We start from the raw sequence: 27,774 nt of genomic DNA, 5'->3' as shown, positions 1-27,774 counted from the left end.
CTTTTTAAATTTTATAGAAGTTTTCAGATTTGTTTACATAAAATTACTCATAAAATCCCTTACATAGTATTTTCACTAATCTATAATTAGCCGTGTCTCCTTTTTTGAATTCTCAAATTTTTGTGTATCTTCCCTCTTTCTCAACTTGCAAGGTACTTTTTAACTTTATTAACCTTTTCAAATAACTGTCCTTTGACTTTGCATTTCATCTCTATTATTTTTTTTCAATGTTTGCTCTTATCTTTGCTTTTTTTTTTTCACATTTCTTGGGTTCACTCGATTCCTTTGCTAGTTTGAGTTCTGGGTCTTTACATTTCTATTGTTTTAATTTTTTACTGTTATAGTTATTATTAATGAGGTAATATTAGGTTGCATTATTATTGGTATTTTGGAAGTAGAAGATGCCCCCCTTCAGACATACTTACCATAGTACACCCGCCACCAAATTACACATAGTTCACCACAACAGTGCATTGTACTCTCTTACCTCTTTGCTTTTAGCCCTTTCCCACCCTTCCTACTCTGGATGCTTCAGATTTACAGTTAGCTTTCAAGGGTTAGTTATTAATGTTGGACTTATCTTACCCTTTGTATTGTCTTTATTCCATATATAAGTGACACCCTTATATTACCTTTCCACTCTGACTTATTTCACAGAGCATTATCCCTCCTAGTTCTATCCATGTTGCTGAAAATTACATAGGTTTATCTTTTTTAGATTGGTGAGTAATATTCCATTGTGTGTGTGTGTGTGTCTCATATCTTCTTGATCCACTCATTTTTGGGGGGGTACTTAGGCTATTCCCATGATTATTATAAATAGTACCACAATAAACTAGGAGTGCAAGTTTCACTTAAAATTAGTGTTTTTGGGCCCTCCCTGGTGGCACAGCGGGTTAAAGCACAGCACTGAGAAGCTAAAGCCAGTTCTGCATGAGTTCGATTACCGCCTGCCCTGGAGGTGACCACATGGCGTGGCAGACCTCTCCTGACCCACCTGCTGCTCCCCTCAGCAGTGTACTTCACTGATCTGCCTGTTCTGCTCCCCACTCTGTCTCTGGTGAAGCCTCTCACCGCCCCTGAGCCTCTGGCCTGTACCCCAGTTCTGTATGTACAAATAAATAAATCTTTAAAAAAATTAAAAAATAAATTAGTATTTTTGTATTTCTTGGTAGATACTTACTATTTTACTATTTTGAAAAAAATTCCATACCTCTTTCCATAGGGCCTGGGCTAGTATAAGCCACTATACACTAACAATATAGGAAGATTCCCTTTCTCCATGTCCTTACCACACTTGTTTTCGATCTTTTTTATATGGGTCATTCTCACAAGTATGAAATGGTATCTCATTGTGGTCTCAATTTACATTTCACTTGTAGAAAGTGATGACGAACATCTTTTCATTTGGCCTATTTGCCATCAGCATATCCTCTTTGGAGAAGTGCCTGTGTAGCTCTTCTGTCCATTTTTTGATTGGTTTATTTGCTTTCTTTTTGTTGCATTGTATGACTTCTTTTTATATCTTTGATATTAGTCCCTTGTCAGATATGTGGTGAAAAAATATTTTCTTTCATCAGACATTTCTTTAAAGAATATATGCAAATAACCAATAAGCACATGAAAAGATGTTCAATATTATTCATTATGGAAATATAAATAAAAAGCATAGTGAGATATCATGTTACTCCTATTATGATGTTAAATGTAAAAGCAGATGACCAGAACAAATGTTTGTGAGGATGTAAAGATTGAAACCCATATGCACTGCTGGTGACAATATGAAATGATATAAACACTTTGGAAAACACTCTAGCAGTTCCTCAAGAAGTTACATACAGAGTAATCAGGTAACCCAGCTTATTCTGAAGAGAAATGAAAACATGCCTACATAAAAACTTGTACATAAATATTCATAGTAGCCTCATCAAATTGTGAAAAAGTTATCCAAATGCCCATCAAGTGATGAATAGGAAAAAAATGTGTTATGTATATACAATGTAATATGCATCAGTCCTAAAGAATGAAGACAGTAATAATAGAAACTATAGCAAGGCTGAAATCAGAAATCTTGTTATGCTAAGTGGAAGAGTCAGTTACTAAAGACTAGGCAAATTTATGGAAACAGTATGTGGATTAGCGGTTGCCAGAGGCACACAGAAAGGGGAAAAGGAGGAAGAACAAACAAAACTTAAAAAAAAAAAAACAAAAAAAACAACTAACAGCAACAACAACAACAAAAAAAACATTAACAGCAAAATAGTAGTGGATTTCAATCCTTCAGTTTCATTAATGAACACTAAAGCCAGACAAAATCAGAAGGAAACAGTAGTTTTCCCTAGGGCATTTCACCAGACAGACTTAGGAGATATTTACAGGACACTGAACTTTAAAAAGTTTAACTCATATTCTTCTCAAGCACACACAGATTATCACATGTTGGATCATACAAACACAAAAAAGGTATGAACACATTCATCAAAACTGAAATTATATCAAATACCTTCTCTCATCACAATGGCATTAAACTAGAAATCAACTACCAAAAGAAAGCACGAGAATATAACACATAGCAAATAAACAATATGCTCTGGAATAACTAGTGGAGTAACCAGAAAATCAAAAGAAACGATGAAAAATACATGGAAACATGAAAATGAAGACATGAGCTACCAGAACCTATTGATACAACAGAAGAAGCACTAAGAGGAATGTCTACAGCAACAAAGACCTACATAATAAAACACGGAAGATGTCAAGTAAATAATCTAAACATACACCTTAAGAAGCCAGGTAAAGAAGAATAATACAAAAAGTCACTACAAAGAAATCAATAAAAATTGGAATGAAAATAAACCAAAGTGAAAAAAAGACAGTATAATAGGTTAATGGAAGCAAAAGCTGGTTCTTTGAAAAGATAATCAAAACAGATAAGCAATTGCTAGGCTCACTAAAACTAGGGAAAAAAACTCTAATAAACATAATAGGAAATAAAGGACAATTTACAGCAAACATCTTAGAAATACAAAGGCTCAGAAGAGAGTATGATGAATATAGTTATGCTAATGAATGGAGTACTCTAGAAGGAATGGGAACATTATTTAGAAGTATACCACTTTCCAAGACTGAATCAGGAAATACTGAAAACCTAAACAGTACAATTATAAGGAGGAAATTGAAATATTAATGAAAAAGATTCCACATAAACAGAATCCCACTAAGGTTTTCACTACAAAACTTTTAATTGACTAAATAATATTTAAGCTTCCCAAACTCACACCTCCCCGAAAAAACTGTAGAAGAATGAATGATTTTTATGAGCCCAACCTTTCTCTTATAACAAAAGTGCATATGGATAGCACAAAAAAAGGAAAATACAGGCCCATAAAACTGATGAACATAAATATAAAATACTACAATAAAATCTTAGCAAATCAGGTTCAACAATGTATTAAAAGGACCAAGAATCATGACTTAGTGGAATTTATTTCAGGGATGCAAGGCTGATTCAATATAAACAAATAAATCAATGTAATGTACCACATCAACAAAAGGAATGAACATATATCACTATATGCAGAGAAAATATTTGATAAGATTCAATATCCATTTATGATAAAAATTCTCAGAAATGGGTAACAGAAGAAATATACCTGAATATAATAAAATTCAATATATGACAAGCTCAACTAATATCATACTCAATGATGAAAAATTGAAAACTTTTTCTCTAAGATCAAATACAAGCAATATTATTAAGATAGTGTTAGAAGTTTTAGCTAGTGCAATCAAGCAATAGAATGATATAAAAGAAATCTACACTGGGAAAGAAGAAATAAACTCTAATTATTTGTGAATAATATGTACATAGAGAACATTAACAACTCCATTAAAATCTACTATGAACAGTAACTCAGTACAGTAAAGTGGCAGGTTACAAAAACAACATACAAAAAATCTGTTGCACTCCTATATGCAAACAAAAAACTAGAATAGCAAGAAAAACACAATTCAATTTACAGCACCATAAAAAGAATTAAATATCTAGGGGTAAACCTAACAAAGGAGGTAAAAATACCTATACAATGAAAATTGTAGGACAGTATAAAAAAAAAAGAGGAATAACACATAAACAGTAAATATATTCCATCATAACTGGAAAAATTAAAAATATTTTTTAAAATGATCATTTTCCCCAATGAAATACATAGATTGAGTTCAACCCTATAAAGTTTCAATGGCATTCTTAAAATAAAACAAATTACTTAAATTTATATAGCACTGAATAGGCAAAGTAATCTTGACAAAAAAAGAAAAAGAATTATATTCTTCAACAAAACAGAACAAACATTACTCAAATTTGCATGGAACTGAAAGAAGCACCAAATGGCCAAAGTAATCTTGAAAAAAAGAATGGAAGCTTCACACTTTCAGACTTTAAACTTACTACAAATCTATAGCAATAAAATAGTATGGTAGCAGAATAAAAACAGACATGCAAACCAATTGAATATAATTAAGAATCCAGAAATAAATTCACACTTATATCACAGTTAGTTTATGCCAATAGAGTCAAGAAAATACAGTGGAGAAAGAAAAGTGTCCTCAGCAAATGTTGTTAGGAAAGTGGAAAAGACACATTCAAAAAAATGAAACTAAACCAGTATCTCACACTATGTGGAAAAAAATAAATGCAGAGTGAATTGAAGCTTTTAATATAAGACCTGAAACTAGAATATATAGAGGAAAACAGTGAAAAAAAAAACACTCCAAAACTTTGAGTTCAGTGACATATTTGGTTATTCAACTAGAAAGGCAAGGGAAGCAAATTAAAATATAATCAAGCTAAAAAGCTTCTGCACAGTGAAAGAAACTATTATTCAAACACACAGATATTCTACCAAGTGGAAGAAAATATTTGTACTTCATACATATGATAAGAGACTAATAATATTCAAGATTAACAAAGAACACATACAACTCAACAAGAAAACACATAACCCAGTCAAAAAGTGGACAGATGTGATAAGTAGATACTACTCCAAAAAAGATATACAGATGACTAACAAGCTTATGAATAAATATTCATCATAATTGATCATCAGGTAAATGTAAGTCAAAACCATAATGAGATATCACCTTAAACCTGATAAAAAAAAAACAACTGTTAATAAGGATGTGGAGAAAAAGGAACTCTTGTACACTGCTAGTGGGACTATAGACTAATTCAACTGCTGTGAAAAGCATATAGAGGTTTCTTAGAACATTAAAAATAGATCTGCCGGGCCCTCCCTGGTGGCGCAGCAGGTTAAAGCACAGCACTGAGAATCTAAAGCCACTTCCTCATGAGTTCGATTCCCGCCTGCTCAGGTGACCACATGGTGTGGCAGAGCTCTCCTGACCCACCCGCTGCTCCCCTCAGCAGTGTACTTCATCGATCTGCCTATTCTGATCCCCACTCTGTCTCTGGTGAAGCCTCTCACTGCCCCTGAGTCTCTGGCCTGTATCCCAGTTCTGTATGCAAAAATAAATAAATCTTAAAAAAAAAAAATAGATCTGCCATATGACCAAGCAATTAAATTGCTAACTATAGACCCAAAATAGATCTGCCATATGATCCAGTAATTCCACTCCTAGTTATGGACCCAAAGAATGCAAAAAGAAAATTAACTGGGAGGACAGATGCAGTCATATGCTCATTCCAGCACTGTTCACAATTGCCATGATTTGGAAACAGCCTACATGAACAATGACTAATGAGTGCACAAAAGTGATACCTATAAACAATGGAATAATACTCACCTATTAAAAAGATGAGCTGTTTTTAATTATGCTAAACAAAATAAGTGAGATGGTGAAAGACAATGATTTCACTCATTTAGAATAAAAGGGAGAAAAAGATACAAGTAAAACTAAGTCAAAATAAACACTAGAATTCTGACAGGGCAATTGAAATTACCAGAGGAGAAGTGTAAGTGTGGGCAGCAAAGAGGGGAGGGTACACTGTGGACTATGGTGGAGGATACCACGCTTTAGTTACCGGTATGGTGTGGTTACAGCTGACGAGGTGTGCACCTATACTCTTAAATCATACATAGTGTTGCAAACCAACATTAACACAATAAAAACTAATATTTTCAAAAATATAAGAAATAGGATATAATTTTTTAAAAAACCACGCCCTTGTCTTTTTGCTTCTCAATATTAAATTACTCAACCATTTTTTTTACCTTCTATTTTGAGGGGACCTGTACCCTGAAGTTAGTGAACCAATGGTATAATAATTTTAAAACACTCTAGCATTAACAGTGATTATAGTTTATAGTTATTTGAAGGTTATAAATATATTGATTTTTTTATTATTTATTCATACAGAACTGGGGTACAGGCCAGAGATGCGGAGGGTGAGAGGACCCACCAGAGACAGAGTGGGGAGCAGAACAGGCAGATCAACAAAGTACACTGCTGAGGGGAGCAGCGGGTGGGTCAGGAGAGGTCTGCCTCGCCATGCGGTCACCTCCAGGGCAGGCGGGAATCGAACTCATGCAGAAGTGGCTTAAACTTCTTAGTGCTGTGCTTTAACCCGCTGCACCACCAGGGAGGAACCTAAATATATTGATTTTTAAAGACATTTATTCTTTTCTAAAGTTATGTTTCAGGATTTTTCTAGACTCTGTGAATAATAAGGATACAACGTTTCCTTTTGAATTCTAATGAAAGTATCAGTGATTTTTCTATACAATTAAGTAACTGGTCAATTCTAACTGACTGTAATTATTTACCTTATGTTTTCAAAATATAGAATTAACTTTACTTACATGAACTAGTCACATAAAATACAGAAAACAAAATTGAAAGGAAATATCATCTAAGTATAATGTCTCTATCAATAATATGGAGCCAAAAGCAAGGGTCTGTAAAAACATGTATCGTGGGAAAGTTAGTGGATATAGCACAAATTCCATCTGTTTCTGCTTTCAGGTCTTGTTGGAGAATCCACTTTTGAATACCTACATACGCCACTTTAGCATATAGAGGGGAAATTCAAATCACATATACATATATTAGAAAACTCAAATATGATTTTCACTTTCCCATAATCCTTAATCCTGAGCTCTGCACTGAGCCAATGGCTTCCCAAGTCCAGACATTTCATAAAGGTTAGGAAGAGATCTCATAAATATTTCACTAAGATGTGAAATATTTTTTTATTTAAAAATACAATTTAAAAAATTGTTCATATTTAACACTGGAATCCTCACTGGACCTATAGAACCAAGTGTTAGATGAGATACCTTAAGGAGAATACAGGGTATTTATAATGCATATTTGTTCACTGTCAGTGTGCTGCAATATACTGAAGTTTACATGTGCACACTTAAGTAGATTTATAGGTTATTTATATAGTTTTAACTAAGTCAATCCTCAAATGAGTGTAAAAGTGAATTTAAAAGATCCCTGCAAACATAATACATTGGGGATGAAAGGATAATATCAATAATACAAGCATAAGAGAACAAGAAAATGCTAGACTGTTAAATCTCCTACATAAAAATCTAAGATTTTCATCAGTCATATCATACGGTAAAAAAAAATAACAAAAATCTAAGACTAATAATAACCCGGTACCACAAGGTGCTTAGCTCCTGTTAAATAACTGTTTTAAATATGGATGGATATCATTATCAATAATGAATCTCACTTAATGTGTATATTATACCTTAAAATGTTAACTAATGATGAGGCTAAAGTCCTCTCAAATTAGCAGATTATTTAATTCTGAGTGTCCAGAGCATGAAGAAACCTTCCCAGTCTGTCCAGCATTAGTTAGAATAATGTGATATTCAATCAGTATCTTAGTGAAATTTTGTACATGTAATTGCACATCTTTTGAAGCCTCTTAGAATTTTTTCTTTAACAGCAAAACATGAACGATCCTGTGACATTGGGGAAACACTTGGGAGAGGCAGTTAAAATAATACATGCAAAACAATATAACAATAAGTTAAAACATGTTCATTTGTCAGCAAATACTGACAGATCACAAAAATGACTTCTGAAAATTTGTTGAAACAAGTATTAGAAAAATGACTCACTATGGGAGGTTTATCTAAATTAAATGAAAATACAGATGCTTTTTGGCAACACCTTAATTTATACCACTTGCTACATTGTATCAATAATGAAATCTAGAAAATATTTTACTTTGAGTAACTAAGGGAATTATCTAACAGATATGAAATTACCAAAAATATTCATTTAATAGGAAGATGTTTATATAAATCTTAAAGTGAGAAGGATTTCTGAGTAAAGTTAATCACATGTAAAAGTCAATCTATTGCAAGATAGAAGTTAAATTGCAGAGAGTGATACAGAGTTAAGAATGTAACTTTTTTATTTTGACATCATTTTGTGCCTTTTTCCATCTCAGTTGTAAACCCCTTGGGCTTCCCATCACCAATTCACCTGTGTGCCATCACCACAGTCCCGTGCACTTTCCCTCCCCCATTTTTTATCTCATTCCCCACTACTCCCCCGTAAAATGTCTCTGGTATGTAGTTGTTCATTATTATTATCCCCCACCCTGGTCCTTTATGCTCCAGCTATGAGTTAAATCATGCTCTCAGGCTTATTTTACCAATCATGATCCCTTCCAACTCCATCCATGTTGCAGCAAAAGTCATGAGCTTATCTTTTTTGATCACTGGGTAATATTCCACTGTGTATATATACCACATCTTTTTAATCCAGTCATCTACTTTTGGCCATTAGGGTTGATTCCATGTCTTTCCTATTGTAAATAAAGCAGCAATAAACATGGGGTACAGGTGTCTTTTTGAATCAGTGTTTTTGTTTCTTTTGGGTAGATACCTAGGAGTGGGATTGCTGGGTCGTAGGGAAGCTCCATGTTTAGCAGTTTGAGAAACCTCCAGACAGTTTTCCATAGTGGTGGTACAGTTTGCACTCCCACCAGAAGTGCAGGAGAGTTTCTTTTTCTCCACATCCTCACCAACATTTGTTGTTGATAGTCGTTTTAAGATGTGCCATTCTCACTGGTGAGGTGGTATCTCCTTAAAAAAAATTTGCATCTCCCTTATTACACTGATAGTGAATATGTTTTCATATGCTGGTTGGCTGTCTGTATTTCCTCTTTGGAGAAATGTCTTTTTAGTTCATATGCCCATTTTTTGATGGGTTCGTTTATTTTTGGTGAGTTTCATCATTTCTTTGTATATCTTTGTGATCAATCCTATATTGCTAGTATTGCATGAAAAATTTTTTTCTCAATCAGTGGGATGACTGTTTTTGTAATGTCTCTTCCTGTACAGAAACTTTTTTTTTTAAAGATTTATTTCTTTGTACATACAGAACTGGGATACAGGCCAGAGGCTCAGGGGCGGCAAGAGGCTTCACCAGAGACAGAGTGGGGAGCAGAACAGGCAGATTGAGGAAGTACACTGCTGAGGGGAGCAGCGGGTGGGTCAGGAGAGGTCTGCCACGCCATGTGGTCACCTCCGGGGCAGGCGGGAATCGAACTCATGCGGAAGTGACTTTAGCTTCTCAGTGCTGTGCTTTAACCCGCTGCGCCACCAGGGAGGGCCCCTGTACAGAAACTTTTTAACTTCATGTAGTCCTATCTATTCATCCTTTCCTTCACTATCATTGCATTGGGTACTGTATCTTTAAAGATGTGTAACTATTCTTTTTTAAAATAAAACAAAGGCATTTAGGAGAGACTCCCACTTGTACCCAATATGCTCTCCATCTCTTCGCTGTTGTAGCCCAAGATGGCTGGTCTCCTGGATATATAGCTAATAACCTTCTCTGAGGGGTGTCACGGACTGCTTCAGAAAGCCTGTTGTAGCCATCTCCCCATCCACATCACCTCTTACTTCCTCTCCCCGACTCAACCTCCAGGCCAGAACCTGGCTTGGGTAGCCAGAAACAGCATGTAAACTCTGTGAGCAGAGATTGTAGGACCCTGCCTCAGGGAGTAGGGAATAGTTCCTACCCACATCCTAGCCCCTTAAACTGATTTTGGAAGTCCTGAAAGGCTAGCATATGTATGATGACTAGCATATGTAGCCAAAGACTGAAAGTAGCCCCAGTGAGCTCAACCTTGTGAACAAATGGCATCCTTGTTGGTTGTGGCTAGTGTGTGGAAACAGCAGTTGCACCTGCTCTCACTAGAGTATTCTCTCAGGGTTTCTTGGAAGCTCCCAAAATGATACTGCTAGAGGTACAGGAATCCTAGGGAGAAAACCTAAACTAACAAAATGAAATAGCAGAAAATTCACTGTTCATTGTAACTTGAGACCTCCAGGGCACATGACCCCAACAAGAAGAGAATGACCTTTTGGAATCCAACAGAAAGATATGGAATATCTTATCTTGCTATATGAAAGAGAGCTCAAAATTGCCATGATTAAAAAATTAAAAGAAATGGAAGAAAATTCAGGAAATGAATGTCAAGAGAAATAAATTTAATAAATGTAAAACAGAGATTAAAGAGTTCAACAAGAAGATAGAAGGAGGGGGTTGTTTTTGAGCAGAAATAAGTGAAACAGAAGTAAAAACAGTCCAAAAGACTAATGAGACCAAAAGCTGGTTCTTTGTAAAAACAAAAAAAATAGACAAACCCCTATCTAGACTTACACACACACAAAAAAAAAAAAGAAAAGAAAACTCAAAGCAATATATTAGAAATGAAACAAGAGTAGTTACAACAGACAACTCAGTAATGCAAAGAAGCATAAGAGATTAATTTGAGCATCTCTATGCCAGTAAATTCAATAACCTAGAAGAAATGGACAAATTCCTAGAAATATATAACCTCCTGAGCATGAATCAGGAAGAAATAGAAAATATTAACAGACTGATCACAAGAAAGGAAATTGTAATACTTACCAAATTTTTCCAAAATACCAAAAGCCTTGGGGCCAACTGGTTTTACTAATGAATTCTAAAAACTTTCAAACACAAACAAATGACTATACTTCTAAAACTCTTCTGAAAATTGAGAAAAAATATTTCCAAATACATTTAATGAGACCAACACCACTCTTACACCAAAAATAAGACAAACTTCAAAATAAAAGACAAAAACAGGGCCCTTCCTGGTGGCGCAATGGGTTAAAGCTCAACACTACAAAGCTAGCCGCAGCCACTTCAGTGTGAGTTTGATCTTTGGCCCAGAGGTGACCCACATGGCACAGCAGACCTCTCCAGTTTCACCTGGTACTTCCCTCAGCAGTGTACTTCACCAATCTGTCTATTCTGGTCCCCACTCTGTCTCTGGAGAATTTTCTCACCCCTCACACCTCTGGCCTGCATCCCAACTCTGTACACATAAATAAATAAATCTTAAAAATATAAAAGATAACAGATCAACATCGCTGATGAAAACAGATGCAAAAATTCTTATTAAAGTCTCAGCAAAGTGTATAATCAAAAGATTATACACCATGACAAAATGGAATTAATTCCAGGGATGCAACAGTGGTTCAAGTTCCAAAACATGACTAATGTTATTCACTACATCAACAAAAGAAGATGAAAATCACATCAGTGTTGAGAAAGTATTTGATAAGATACCACATCCATTTATGATGAAAACCCTCAAAAAATTAAGGTAGATAAAACATCCCACCCCATAACAAAGGTCATATATAACAAATCCATAGCTAACAACATACTCAATGTTGACTGATTAAAAGGTTACCCTCCAAGATTTGGTACAAGACGAAGATGTTCACATTTAATACTACTATTCAAAATAGAAATGGAAAATCTAGCTAGAGAAATTAGACAAGAGAAAGACATAAAAAGGAATTCAAAGTGGGAAATAAAGTTAAAAGAGTGATTTAATAAGCATTGCTAATGGTGTTATTTTTCCACTAGGACCTGCATATCTTTGTCAATTTTAAGTTCTAACCATAAAAGATTAGACCAAAGGGGAAGAAAGCATAATGGACTATAATGGTGGACTATGGGTGATTAGATAGAGGGCACCCTCTGATGGCAATACCTGATGGGGAGAATCCAAATGTTACCACAATTAAAAGAATAGCTTATTATTTTAAAAAATAAAATGAACTTGGAACTAAACCTCATTTCTATATTTTTAACATGGCATAAAATATAGTGACACGTTGACATTGCCCTCACTAAAAAGTTATTAATCATGACAGTAAACATTTGTACCATTAATAAATAAAGTGAACTTAAATCATTAAATTTATTTTCATGTTTTTTCTCATATTTTACTATGTCTGTATTTTATAATGTTTCATAGTATTAGAATAGATATATATATCTATGTACATATAGGTATCATTTTAAAATGACATATAGTGGGGTTACTTTGTACAAATACATTTCTTCCAACAAGATAAGAAGTCATAAGGTTTAGAGACCACTACATCAGTCTAGAGGTTTATAAACTTTTTCTTATGGACCAGACAGTAAATGTTTAGGCTTTGTGGGTCACAGTCTTAGTGTCAATTACTCAATCCAGCAGTTGTAGCACATTTGTTTACATATTATAGTAACATTTTATCAACAAATGGTCATGTCTGCATTGCACAAAACTTTATTTATGAACACTGAATTTTATATAATTTTCATGTGCTCTGAAACAGTCTTAATTTTTTAGCCATTTAAAAATACACAAATAATTTTTACTTCATGAACTATACAAAATAAAATTGTAGAGGCAGGGATAGGGCCTTATCTTTATTTCCCCTACACCTAGAAAGATCTGTCACTCAGTGGAGAGTAGTCAAATAAACTCTGTGACAAAGGAATTTTCTTTGATTTTCTTTTCTATAATTACTCCTATGTTCTGAGTATCAACCCTATCAAAACATTATCTTCTACAGCAGAGATTTTTGTTGCATTGATCTCTGCTATCTCCCCCTAAAAGCTTAGAATAGTATGTAGCATATGAAATGCACTGGACCTTGATGAATTAAGTAGTTCAAATTTCAAGAATGTTTTAATGTTAATAAACAAAGACCAAAATTCAGAAACAGCACTCGGTTTCACAGCATATACAGGTCTTTCCCATTTCCCCCCTGAGCTCTGCACTGGGATAAATACCCACAGTGTCCCACTTACAGCTGTCCTAGTAACAAATTAATCATTTGTTTTGCTCAGATGTCTCCCTAACCAACCTCTAGGTGTTACATTCATCTTTGTTCCACCAGTATGTAATATATCATATGGCACATTACACATATCAATAATTGGTTGTGAAAATACATTCATGACAATGCTAGTAGAAAAAGGATATTTTGGAAATACCCTTTATATATAAATATATAAACATATGTTTATATATTTATATATGTGTGTGCATATATGTTATATATATGCTGTATATAACATATGTGTTTATTTATATATAAATATATAACCATATATGTTTATATATTTATGTATATGTGTGTATATATACATATATAAACCAAGAACACAGGCAGTGAACTGTAAGTTTACCAGCTTCAATTAGCAAGCTTAGATGGTTTGATTCCTCTTCCTGAGATTTCTATACTATACTCCCTCAGTTGTGAATATTCTGTGTGAATTATGTTTAGCAATTACCATTCAGACATCTGGATAAGTTTTATTCCTCCTTTATATGCCTTTTCCTAAGAGTCTACATAAGAAAATGATATATATTCTCTAGAAATGATGCTGGCATTCTCAATCTAATGATATGGAGTAAGGATATTGTTAATGTTAGAAGTCTATACAGTAGAAATCATGCTCTCTAGAAATTTTCTAAGGTTCTACTCATCTCTGAGAAAAAAAAATATTTCCACTATTAATTATGGCTTTAAAATCTATTTTACAAATAATTTATTGGATAGTAACTTAAATATTAATTAAAATTACTTATACTGAGTACACTAAAATATTCTCACCCAAGATAATCAACTCTTAAAAGATTGGGTTTGGGTGAAAAAGAAACTCATTATTGCAGTTAGGAAGAGCAAATATGTTTGGGTTAAAGTATAACCCTGGGGCTGAAAGTCAAATATTCTCTCTAAATTGATGAAAGTGGGAAAACAAAAATTAGAAATCTTGGGATTATTTATGAGAGTTCTAGCAGATGGAATATAGGATAGATAATTCAGTATCCATTTTATATCACTACACTATTATTAAATTATGCTAAATTTGCAAAATATATTTATATAAATTGCTGAATAGAAACACCATATTAAAACATATTTGCATATGCAATCATATAGTAAATATGGCCTTTAATAAATAAGGTTCAAATAAAGTGTATTTAAATTTCAATCATAAGTCATAACTAGTCTCATCTTTGGCACATTAATTGCCAATATTAGAACACAGTCCTTACTGACTTATCAATATAAATACAATGCCATCAATGCAAGATGGGCCTATATTCAATAGACCTGTGCAACTTAATAAAAATTAAATTCCAAATTGAATTTATAAGAAGCGTTTATTGTATCTGTTTTAAGCTTAAAATAGAAATTCCCTCTCCCACCATTTACTAAAGAAAATTTGCATACAGACATCAATAATATACAAAAGAAAACACAAGTGTCCAGACATTCTTGCTATAATTAATTCAGTTTGGATAAAAACAAATTAAAATGATTAAATAATAGCCCCTAAATGTTATACAAAATGTCAAAAATATGTTCAGCTATTCTCAATAAGCTAAAAAGCTTTGAAACTTAAAATGTTGAAGTTATTCAATTATAGAATAATTATTAAAGTAGGAAGAAGATATTTCACCGATCCTATTAAGAGGCAGTATAAAATGTCTCTGATAAAAATGCGAAAGGTTAAAAATATGAACCTCTTTCAAATTTCAAATTAAAGATAATATATAATACACTTCTGTAGTTCAGTTACCTTTTAAAGTTAACAACAAAAAATAAGAGTTGCATTGTTGTTTTCATCCTGCTACCTTTTACCTGTTTGTCAAAGATTTGAAACCATGACTCTGAATAAGGGAGGGGAACAGGAATCGTTTCTTGGTGTTGTAGTTGGGAATAAGACTCTTAAAGGGCAAGTATAATTTACAACATGCAGGTAATTATAAAAATCACATAAAAAGAAGTAGGCTGTGACCATATTCTAAGAACAAAATTAAGTTTGCAAACCATATAAGACATGTTAGTATTCAATAGCATGTGCTCCATAAAAGTAAACAGTTATCTAATGTTTCAAATGTGGTCTTTAAATCTGTCAATGATAGCCACTAAGAACATTACCATTAAAAGATCTGTCTATAATTGCTTCATTTATTATCTACAATATGAAAAATGACATACCAAAGCATAAACTAGATGTCAGAGTCAATGAACATTAGTAATCTACCAATACGCCAGTGCAGTAAAGCCTAACCATTCAAATCTTTCAGATAACTGGACTCATCCCAAGATTTTACTTAGATATAGTCAAGTGATTTTTAAAATGACCTTTTAGTAATTAAATAAGAGTTATAGTAATATAATAAAAGAGTTAATAACTTTTTTTTAAAAAAAGCATGTCCTACAGTAATTTCAGATTTAGTCCAATATCCCTTATTATCTACAACTACAAGCCTATATAGTGAGAACAGCTGATGACAGATATGATCTTGAGGCATAACAGCAGTTTCAATTATCAGAGTAAAATGGGATTATTTTTTAATATTGCCTTTTATTATTTAAATATTTCACCAAGAGACTCAACAAAATATAACATTACCCAGAAATTCCATATAATAAATTGTTTAACTGTATTAGCTATTTTAAGGTCATTTATTTCTTGTCAAGCATCTCATACACTTTTCCTATTTGTAACATGATACAAGTTTATGCGACTATTTGAAATGTCTTACACTTGAGGATATGTTGTTCTAAAACATATCTATAGTGCTTAAGCCAAATGACCTAAATATTTGTAGTGTTCTAAAGTTTAGAAAGTGATCAAGAAATAGCACTATAAAAAGTAAAAATTTTTAAAAAAATCAAGATTATCATAATAGTCATCAAGTAGGACAACACCTATTACATTATCTGTACAAGAAAGAGCCACAAGAAGTGAAATAAAAAAGGGAAATCACATATCTGGAAATCTATTTCTGTATTTCAGAATCAGAATAAATTTGGTGTCTTATTCCAATCAACTTTGATAATGGCATTTTAACTAAATCATTGTCTTCTATCTTTTCAAGTAGTACTCTATAAAAAGTGATTACAGACAACTTCCCATCATCATTAGGGAATAAGGCACCCCAGGCTAGCTTTACTTAGTACCAGATGAACCTCTAAGTTTCCTTCTACTTCCACTCAGCATACATGCTCGGAAGACATTAATTTTATTTGGAGATTAGTACAATTTTATTAAAGATAGATGTACATAAAAATGTCCTAAATTAAGTTCCAGCTCACTATCTTATTATAGTTGGCAAGTTAGAGAATCAATTTATTTAGCCTCTCTCTAAGCTTTATTTCAGTAGCCTTCTGACTGCTCAGTAACCTGCTAACTGGGCAGGAAGATGATCCATTAGGAGGTTATTTTTGCAGACCACAAAAACAAATAGAGAACAACATTATCCAAACAAGGGCAAGAATAGTTGGAGGAAAACTGTGGAAAAAGATGTAAAAGTCACTACGAAAGCAGAACCAATGGAACTGGGCAAGGAAAGAGGGCCTGTAGTGCTGAGATTTTTGATGCCACTGGTGCACTCAAAGAACTGTTTCATACTATAAAATTAGTAACCAATTGGCCAGTAGATTAAAGCAGTGAATATAATCTGAGTGAAGTTTAAGTTGAAGAGAAGAAAATTTCAAAAGATTAAGAGTTTTAATGGTATCAAGGAATGTTTCTGCTCCTTTTGTTATTTTATCTTTTGAGAACGATTAAGGTAACCATGTAGGAAATTGACAGGCAGCATAGTGATCAGGAAATATTGACAACTGAAGAAAGAACAGAAATTTATTTGATAACCTTTTATTTTGGTGTAGCTAAAAAGACCTTTGAATGCCTCATCTCTTCTTCCTATATTAAACTGGTGGATAGTCAAAATGTTATATTTATTATCTAAGAAATAATCTGCAACACAAGTTGTAAGCTATAAGAAATATGGTAGGAATCATTGGCTGTAAAGATCATTGTCAGTAGAACATGTTAAATAGATTAATGGACTAATTTCTCTGTCCTCTCTGCCTCTCTCTCTCTCTTTCTATATATATATATATATTATATATATACAATATTATATATATTATATATATACATAATATATATTATTATATAACATATATTATATATAATAGTTTATTTTTACATCATTTTGTGGATTTTTCCATCTCAGTTGTAATCCCCTTGGGCTTCCCATCACCAAATCACCCATGTCCCATCACCATAGTCCAGTGCACTCCCTCCCCCCACTGTTTTTGATCCCATCCCCCACTCCACCCCCATAAAATGTCTCTGGTATATAGTTGTTCATTATTATTATTATTATTATCATTTTCTCCCCTGGTCCTTTATACTCCTTCTATGAGTGAAACCATCCGGTATTTTTTTTTCTCTTTCTGGCTTATTTCACTAAGCATGATCTTTTCCAGCTCCATCCATGTTGCTGCAAAAGGCATGTGTGTATTATTTTTGGTTGCTGAGTAATATTCCATTGTGTATATGTACCACATCTTTTTAATCCAGTAATCTACTTTTGGGCATTTGGGCTGTTTCCATGTCTTTCCAATTTTAAATAAAGCAGAAGTAAACATGGGGGTGCAGGTATCTTTTGAATCAGTGTATTTGTGTCTTTTGGGTAGATACCTAGGGGTGGGATTGCTAGGTCATATGGAAGCTCCATGTTTAGCAGTTTGTGTCCTCTCTATTTTTTTACCCTCTGTCCTGCCAACTCTATTTCACATATCCAACAAGATACCTTGTGCTGTTTTCAGAAAGGTAAACTTAGGTCTATTTTGCTTTATAGAAATAGAAACACAAATGGGTTAATTAAAAATTGATCCAATGTACCAGATACTAGTAAATACAGGAGAACAAAAATAAATAAAATAGCCTGGGCTATTAGAAGTGCAAAGTGACAGTTATAGATAGGTGAGGATGTTTTAGCTCAAAAAACAGTTTTGAAAATAGCAGTGTTATATCAAAAAGTTTCTGCTCTCTCCTTTATGTGTTATAAACACAGTCCATACAAAACACATCTACTTAAAACCCACTGCTATTCTGGGCACAAGTATTTAAAAATGACAATAAATTAGGAGTCTAACTTACCATCATTTTTTCAAAAAGATCCAGTACTTCCTTTTCTGACAAATTCAAAGATCGTTCATCATATAATGGCTGAGCTGCTGGAAACTCACTCATCACAGCTTGAGAATCAATAGGATGTTGAATAAGAGGTTTTTCTTTTTTGACAGTAGATTTCCTAAAACTTGTAATTCGGTCACGCTGCAAACAGAAAAAAAAAAAAGAAAGAAAGAAAGAAAGAAAGAAATCAAGAGCCATACACAAGAAGAACTGAAACATCAAAATGGCACTTAGTATAATATATATCATTACTGTCTTTTGACAATACAATACAAAACTATATTTTAAGCAGCAAGCTTCAGTTAGAGATTGTACTCATTTGAAACCCTCAGAAGGTGGCAAAAAGTAGCCCTTCAGTCTCAGAAGCCTGGGGAGTGAAAAGTACTCCTCAAAAGTGAAACTCTGCCCCTTGCTGTTTTATTTTGCACAGTAAGTAGGTGAAAAAATGTCCTGCATCAAAGTTGGATGGTTGTCTGAGGGAAAATGTGTCTGGTGACAACTAGGAAAAAATGAGACAGAAAATAAAGAGTTCTGATATACAATTCTAAAGGGGGAAATTATTGTTATGTTAATCTTTTTTACAGTGGCCAAATTTGTGACAAATATCTATGAAAAACTGTTAGTGAAGCACTAGAGTAAAATGGCTGAAAGCATGGATCCTGGAACCAGGCTACCTGAGACTGAATCTGCCACTCACTAGCTAAATCACACTGTACAAATTACTTGGCCTCTGCATGACTATTTCCTCATCTCTAAAATGGGGCTAAATTATAGGATATAATTAAATTAAATGTACTATTGTGAGGTTTAAATAAGTTGGTATGTGCAGTGTACTTATTTGCTCCTTATTGCTATTTGCTGCTACAAGAACTATTAGTTCCCCCCACGTTTTTTCTCCTCTAAAAAGGGAGCCAACAGGGAGCATGGAAACATACCATAAAAAGAAATATCTTATTCCCATAACTACTATTATGAAATATCTGCTATTTCATAGATATTGACAGTGAACCATTAATTCCATGTACAATCTCTAACTATTAGCTTGACATTTCATATAGTGAGTTAATGACCCCACTTATGTGTAAGCAGGCCATTCACTTTTAAACTACAAATAATAGACTTCAAAAATTAGTAATAACCATAAAACTGAATACAACTGTTTTATTTTTGGTTTGGTTAGCAAACACATGCATACTATTAGCTCACATTAAACATGCAGACATGTTAGCTATGAAGAAAGTATATCTTCACTACCATGTTATTGAGTCCCTATAAATCACTTCAACAATACAAAAAGCATCATTGAAGTTTTTACCATAGCACATTAAATTCCACTAATGCTCCATTAAAAGACATTTTGATTCATAGAACACTTATTTATTAAAAGTTTTACTTTGAAGGAAATATGAGACATTTTAATCAACTTATTTAGGATTACAATTCATTTTTGTACAATTGTTTACAAAGATATTATATAATTCATAATATTTTAGATTTGGGGAGAAACATAAAGACTCATCCAAATCACCTTTCTCATTGCACAGAAAAAAATGACTCACTAAATTAACAATCCTTTGTTTCCTATCTCACTGTTCACATTAATTTAAGGTTCATTTTTTCAATCATCTTGGGTTACATTTTTAAATTTACTCTAAACTCTTGGAGGAAAATAAAGCTCATTTAGATATGTAGTATATTTTTGAACAATTCAAGAAAAAAAATCAAGTAATCCCAAATAAGGTGAATATACATCTGAGAGTTAAATTTCCCTAAAATATTTAGTGGACATAAAAGCATTTAAATATGCAATCAACCATTAAATTAATACATCCCTGCTCCTTTCCCTGTATGATAATTAATTATATATATAATTAATAATTATTTTCATACTGTTAGCTATAGTTTACTGAGTTATTTATATATATATTACCACTATTTAGAAAATTGGCTTTTGCTCTTAGATATATCTTGGTAAGAAGATGAGGCTAACCATATACTTTCAGTTCATTAAATCACCAACAATATTTTCCATTATTTGTAAATAGGAAATTTCACAAAGAAAAAAAATTGGCACGGACCCAAAATACTATGTTTTTAAGTTTAATCTATAAAAATGGCATATTTAAATTTTGAGCCCATCATTTTTTGAGCCCCTAACTATTAATAAGTTTTACTTGGCTCACAAATAATTAAGGATTTAAAATTTAGTATCATATATGCTATTAAAACAATGATCTTATCTTTCTTTCTATTTAAATTATTTTATTCCAATATTATATTACTGGATTGTAATAAATTAGAACATACTGAACTATGTTAATATTAAGTTTTAACATATTCATAGTCAATTTTCTTTGATATCAAAAAAGGAAACTTTTGTGTCTTCCAGAGTTAGATTTACAAGAGAGAATTTAAAATTTTTGATTAAGGTAACTAAATATATCTGTATGATATAATTTCAAAATTTTCTGAGATCTTATACAATATTCAAAAAATAAAAGTCACTCCATTGAAAAATTCTATTTACAATGTGTTTCATAAATATCCAGACATTTTATATCTTACATATACAATGCTTTAATGTCCACCCACTTTAATAAAAAGGCAACATGCAAAAGTAATATAATAACATGCTACTAAGATGACCACCTTACCACATCATCTGCCAAAGTTTTTATTTGAATGTTCTATTAAATCAAAAAGGGGGAAAAAAACTTGTCAGATAAGAGAATTTTATACAGAAAACAAGAAAACAACAACTGAATGATTTTCATCTTTTATTTTATCAACTATAGTAAAAAAGAATTAAAAAGTTTGTAGATGTATGAACATGCACATTCTTTACAAACAAAAAAAAATCTACTTCCTCAGGATTAAAAATGAAGGCAAGGAGATTTTTTTATAAGATGATTCCCAAGGTCCCAAAGTCATATTTGGATCAATATAGCATCTTCATAAGCTCTGTCAAAGTTTCAGAATGAAAAATTATATTTCAAAGTTTTAGAATGAAAAATGATTTTAAGATATATATTTTTTAAGTGAAGAATAGAACAAGTATCATTTAATAGTAATTACATAGCTCAGTCTCAGAACTTAAGAGTTATATCTGATAGATGGAAATGACACCTTTATAGATATTCTAAATATAAGTATGGGTTCTGTTAATATATGCTCATTTTGAAAACCTCCCAACACTTTTTTGTACCTGGTTTTCTACTTCTAATGCTGAAAAATTATTGGTAATGGTATATTCTTAACAGAATATAATGTTTAATAACTATTATGTGACACAGATGGACATCACAATTTGAACAAGAATACAGCAAAACTAAAGTAGTAGAGCAATGTGAAAATAAAGTAAGCAAATATCTAAACATTTAGATAAATATTCAATGATTCTGTACTTCGTCACCTTACAAGAACATACGATGAACATGAAAGGCAGTTAATTGTGTTCAAGTGCCAATTCAGCAATGTGATTTAAGAACAATAGTTTTAAAAATCACGTTTGAAACTTAAATTAACCCTTGCAACCACATGCTGTGAAATCCATCTTTTTTTTATAACAGAAACTGCTGCACATCTACTTAGCCATGAATATTCAAAATATAACCATCTCATTGGTGTGGAGAAATACATAAATTTTAAGTGAGAATTATTTTATCTCATGATTTCATGAAATTGTTTTCAAATACCACCAGCCAAATTTTGTTAAAGATCAATCTCATCTGGATCAGCTGGGAGTAAATTCATTATCATAGGTATAGCTCTTTTTCTACTCTTATTCTAATTTCCTCAGGAATCTACACTTCTACATGATTACCCTATACCCTCATGACATCCTACTAACACAACCACCAGTCAATCTTTACTATTCAGGAAAATTAAAAGAAGAGAGGGTTGTTTACATCAGTAATGAAGCCATTTTAGGAGAATCAATTCACCACAGAACTATCTTTGGCAGGTATTTTCTCTCAATTTTCCCTGTGGGTTATAAAAAACTGTCTTACATACAATGAAGAGTTTACTGACTTCTTGTAACGTAAAATGAGAAATGTTAAAGCCTTAAAAGTTAAAACCTGCTACAATCCAAATATGTGCCTGTCCACCTATGTGCTTATTAGGCAAATTATATAGTCCTTCAAGCACCTCCTGCTTTTCTTCACATCCTTTGGGATTATAAACTCAAGGTAGGAAACATTGATTATTTCTAAAGTAAGATTATTAGTTGGGGGAAAATTATGATTTGGTTTAGTCAAGTTTTCTAAATTAAATTAACATATGCCTGAAGTGATTTGCATCTGTAACTCAACTGAATCTATGTCTACAGGGTAATCACAGGAGGAGAGAAACAACAAAATAAATTGCTAGCAATATTTACATCCCTTTCTGGAATATTCAAAATCACAGATACCCCTATGGGTGGGTAACTTCTTTTACCATCATTATAGAGAGGATCAAGCATCAAGCATTATCCCAAAAACACATTCCTTTGACACCCATAGTAATTCCTCAATACATTTTTACATGGCATCTACTGAACTCACCCTGGCCAATATATTCTGTTTTCCCAGTGGCTAATTAGTTTGTTATTCTCCATATACCAACCATATATAAAATTAGATTCTTAAGTCTTTCATAATTCTTAGATTTTTACCTTCCTAATTATAACTTAATACTGACACACATCTAAGATTCAGATCATGTCTTTCAGCTTTCTGGTTTTGGGCCAGGAGGGAAAAAATGGGGATACAATTTATAACCCAACAGAAACACTTTATGACCACAAAGAGGGAAAAATGCTTTCCCAGAGAGCCAGGCAGACTTTTAAATAGAATAACATTTATGTTAATCACACTATCTGCATTCAGCTTATCCAAGTTTAAGTCTTCCATATCACCTAGTCTCCTCCTTCTCCTTCATTTCCTACAGCCAAACAGTTGCCAGGACCCACCGTAACTTTCTGAAGTTCTCTATTCATTCCCACACAAATCATCCCGGTTTAAATTCTAACAGAATACAATAGCCAACTAGTAATTACTTCTACTTCTATGCTCTCCTCATTGCCAAATTACCATAAAGCAAGATTTTATTCAAGCCAACATAACCTCTGTAGTAACTTCCTAAGCTACTCCTTGCTTCTACCTTTACCCTCCTAATTTCCAAAACACCAGAGTGATAGTGTTAGAACTGAAGTCATATCATGACATTCCTAAACTGAAAACTTCCCAACGGTTATTTTTTACTCCAAGTGAAAATCAAAATCCTTACAAGTCTTCCTCATGCTCTAGATCCATACACTTTCTATAGCCTTCTGACACCATCTCCCATTACTCCCCCTTTTGTTTACTCAGATCCGGTCACACTGACCAGCTTAGGGGTCCAGAGTAAGGCAATAAGCTACATATACTGACACTTGCTGCTCTCTGAAATGTTCTTTTCCAGGGTCCTCCCTGGGGGTGTACCGGGTTAAAGTACAGCACTAGGAAACTAGGTGCAGCCGCTTCAGCATGAGTTTGATCCCCGGTCAGTGACGTGACCCACATGGCACAGCAGACCTCTCCTGTGTCCCCTGCTGCTCCCCTCAGCAGTGTAATCGGTCAGTTTGCTCCACACTGTCTCTGGTGAATCCTCTCACCTCCCTCTGCCCCCCAGCACATCTGGCCTGTAACCCAGTTCTGTATGCATAATAAATAAATCTTTTTTAAAAATCAAAATGTTCTCTTCCATCCATATGGTTTATTCCATCAATCCCCCACCCCCCATTCTGAGATTTTGCTCTCTGAGGCTCTATCTATCCTGCCAGAAAAGAAATATCCACCTCCTCCTATTTCCAGTACTCCTAACCTAATTTCCCATACTCTACTTTTTTCAATAGGATTATTCACTTTCTAACATAATACATAACTTTTATTATGATTATAATTGTGACCATCACCTTCATTTTGTTTCTCCTGCTAAAAATGTGAACTCCACGAGAATAGGGATTTTTGGCTGTTTGATTCAGAGACATACCCCTCATGCCTACATCAGTACTTGGCACAAAGAGGTTCAATAAAAATGGTGACACTCACACCCCCATTCATATTCAATGCCCCAATGACATAAAGAACACCAATAATTTAACATGGCATTCAAAGCTCTGTATTATTCAGTCTTAGAGTATCTTCTACTTCATCCACCATGATCCACATATTCTACAGAAAACAAAAATAGAAAACCTTTTCCCAGAATATTCCCTATTATGTCCTGTTTGTGCACTCACACTTTGCTGGACCCTGAATATTAACCTGTGTTATGCTAGTCACACTTCTACTTCCACAGTTTCCCTTGAATTTAAAGTTTGGTTATTGGTAAACCAAATGTGGATCCTTGATTAAAAATAATACTGGAGGAGAAACATGTTTTGCTTAGTGTTTCCTTAAAGATTTTTTTTTTCCCAAATAGGCATCTTCAAGGATGACAGGACACCTTAAAGCAAATAAAGTCTTGTACACATGTAAAATTTACCCCAATTACATATAACAGAAAACCATAAAGAAAAACATCCTGCTTCTAATTTCTTGATTTTTAAGTTTTGTTCAACTATAATGTATACCTATACACATTATATCCAATGTGTGTGTGTGTGTGTGTGTGTATAATATGTATAATGTGTATATGTCATGTATATATTAGACATTAGATCTAATGTGTCTGTATATCTATAAACATTTCATTTATATGGATATTCTCTCATAAATGTCCAACATGTAAAAATCTTTCATAAATATAGTCTTCATACTGTTACCTATAATTCATATTTCTAATTGTTCATAAGAAAAGATACAAATCTGGTCTGTTAAAAAAGGAAAATATTTGAACAGAATTGAATAGTTTGAGTTTCAGAAGGGGTGTTCTTGACCATTTTACATTAAAAATAAATTAAAATTGCTATATGAGTGTCAATTAAATAATCTTCAATAGAAAACAAATGACTTCTGTCACACGTGTTTTTATCTATTGGTCAAAGGAGCACAAAAGACATTGAGAAGAATAACAAAAAAAAATAAATAAAACCTCAAAAACAGTTGAGAAAACAACACAATGATTCTTTGATAGAATTAAATTAGTTATCTTTTGTGAAATGAACTTCACAGCATATTTTTAAATGGTTATGTTAAACACATTCTCATTCAGAATGGTATTCTACATTACCTGATACAATTTATATAGGTGCATGCATTTTTCTCTCCCATTACATGCAAGCAGACATGGATTTTACTCCTGTGTACGAATTAGGGTACTGTACAGTTAAAAAAATTAAAAACCAAAAAAAATAAAAATCTTTGTTAGAGTCAAACTCCTCAATTCAAACACTGATTAAAGTCATTTCAGTCGTTTCTATTGTGCAAATGTAATGATAATGGTCATTAGGATAAGGGCATATTGCACCAATAAGTATAGTGACCACACATTTTCATTAAAATCAACACTGAAAAGCAATAAGCTTGTGCATTAGTCAAGCAGTTTATTACACTTCATTTATGATTAATTATATTAAATATAAAGTAGTACAGTGTTATATGAGTAGTATATAATTACAAAAGTATCACTCCAGAGTTTCAACCTCTTAAGAATAAGAGAAACAGCTGATTTACTTGTAAACTCTAATGTTAAAGTTCTGATTGAATTGTAAGAGTCATTATTGCCAAGAAAATTAAGTTTTAATTTTTCCAATCAGACAGAAATTAACAAAAACAGCAAGATGTAAAGATTCAACTCTCTTATGGCTAATGGTAATACAATGTTTTATAAACATTATTCAATTACTCTAGTATCACTTAAATTGGACAACTAAATTGCATGTTATTTGAAAGTCTTATCACCAACTAAAAAATTTAGCCACATAATTTGACTATTTTCTTTTTACAAAATAAGGTCAGCCATCACAATAAACATGAAGCATCAGTTATTTACCCAGCTTTAAATTTTAAGCTCTCTAACAAGGTCAGGGGAAATATGGAACAGAAAATCCATGTTAAAGTCAATTGAACAAATATTTGAGCACCTGCCATATACTTGTTCAGTGCTGGGCACTAGGATTACAATTAGAACAAAAGTAAGCATATATATATATATATATTCCTTTTTGGAGGCTGTGGTCACAAAGACCAGATAAATGAAAAAACATTCAATCACGATAGAGAAATTCTGACACTTTTGCTACAGTAGTATCCTATTATAACTTCCATATACTTTCCATACTAGAAGGGCTCTTAAGTAAGGCCACCCATATAAACTTCCAATTCAGGATGAAAATCTCTGGGCAACATCTGTGCCAATTACCATCCAGACCAATAGCAATAACAGAAGGAAGTAGTTATCTCTTCAAGGGTCTGCCTCCAACTTTTAAGATCTGATATTCACCCTGAATGTAAAAACTGATAAGACAACAAAACACTATTTACTTACCTGGTAACCAGACTGAAAAGTTTATTCTATTTTATCATAAATATTTCAAAATCATTGAACTATTACTGCCTGCATTTAAAATTAGTCTAAAGTATTCTTTCATCTACTTCTAACAGTGGAAAGTCATTTTAGACACCCATATCTTCTAGGCACTTTACTTTCCCATTATAATTAGCACTTATGTGTAGGTCAATTGAAAGTGTTCTGGGTATTGGAAATTAAGGTTACATAACCCTTTCCTTGAAGGACAAAAGATAGTAGTGGAGCAGATTAAGTTATAGGCATTAATCTCTTATTCTCCACCTGACTTTGTAGTTGCTAGCATCTCAAACTATCCATTTCATCATTCTAATGCAGCAATACTTTCATATTTTTGCAACCATAAAAATACCTCTCAGTAGTACTACTGAGAGTCTCAAATTTTAACCCACCAGAGTCCTTGGATATTACAAATCAAATTATTTCCATCATTTTTATGATAAGAAAAAAATTGTTGTTGGGATTTTCTTAAGATTCTCTTTCATTTTGTGAAGATCAAAATGCATGTATGCTAGAAATAAAATATGTAATCAATGGCTAGGCCTTCAGTTTTCTTCATGAAGCAAAGACTATGCTACTTCATTGCTTCACTTCATAAACTTCAACTGTCATAATAAGATATGTTTAATCTTTTTTGCTCTTTTTTACTGAGGTACCATTAGTTTGCAACACCATAATGGCCTCAGGTGTACAGTCTCTCACCTCAGGAACTGTATATTTCACATCACAGCAAGCAACAAATGTCCAATCATCCACCACCAGTTCTTTGATACCTCCTTCTTTTCTTTCCCCATCTCCCCTTCTCCCCCTCCGGTAACTAACATTTGTTGTCAGTGTCTAAGGATTTGTGTTTGGTTTTGCTGTGTTTGTTAGATTGTTTTTGCTTCTCTGTATACTCCACAAATGAGTAAAACTATATAGTATTTTTTCTTTCACTTTTTCACTTATTTCACCTAATAT

The 27,774-nt window shown here is 32.9% G+C and overlaps 1 protein-coding gene across 1 annotated transcript in view; it reads right to left on the bottom strand.

Moving 5' to 3' along the window:
* The window catches only part of DIAPH2 (diaphanous-related formin 2), an 831,186-nt gene that overhangs the window by 756,885 nt on the left and 46,527 nt on the right, over positions 1-27,774 (bottom strand). Inside the window, exons 2-3 of the mRNA XM_004685633.2 lie at positions 20,976-21,008; positions 18,286-18,462 (exon numbers count right to left, since the gene is read on the bottom strand). Coding sequence (XP_004685690.1) covers positions 18,286-18,462; positions 20,976-21,008 — 210 coding nt within the window. The remainder of the gene's footprint in view (positions 1-18,285; positions 18,463-20,975; positions 21,009-27,774) is intronic.

This window comes from Condylura cristata, unplaced genomic scaffold, assembly GCF_000260355.1.
Source record: "Condylura cristata isolate star-nosed mole 26May11 unplaced genomic scaffold, ConCri1.0 scaffold00019, whole genome shotgun sequence".
NCBI classification, from domain to species: domain Eukaryota; kingdom Metazoa; phylum Chordata; class Mammalia; order Eulipotyphla; family Talpidae; genus Condylura; species Condylura cristata.
The sequence above is the reverse complement of the archived record's forward strand: the minus strand, read 5'-3'. Positions and strand labels throughout refer to the sequence as shown.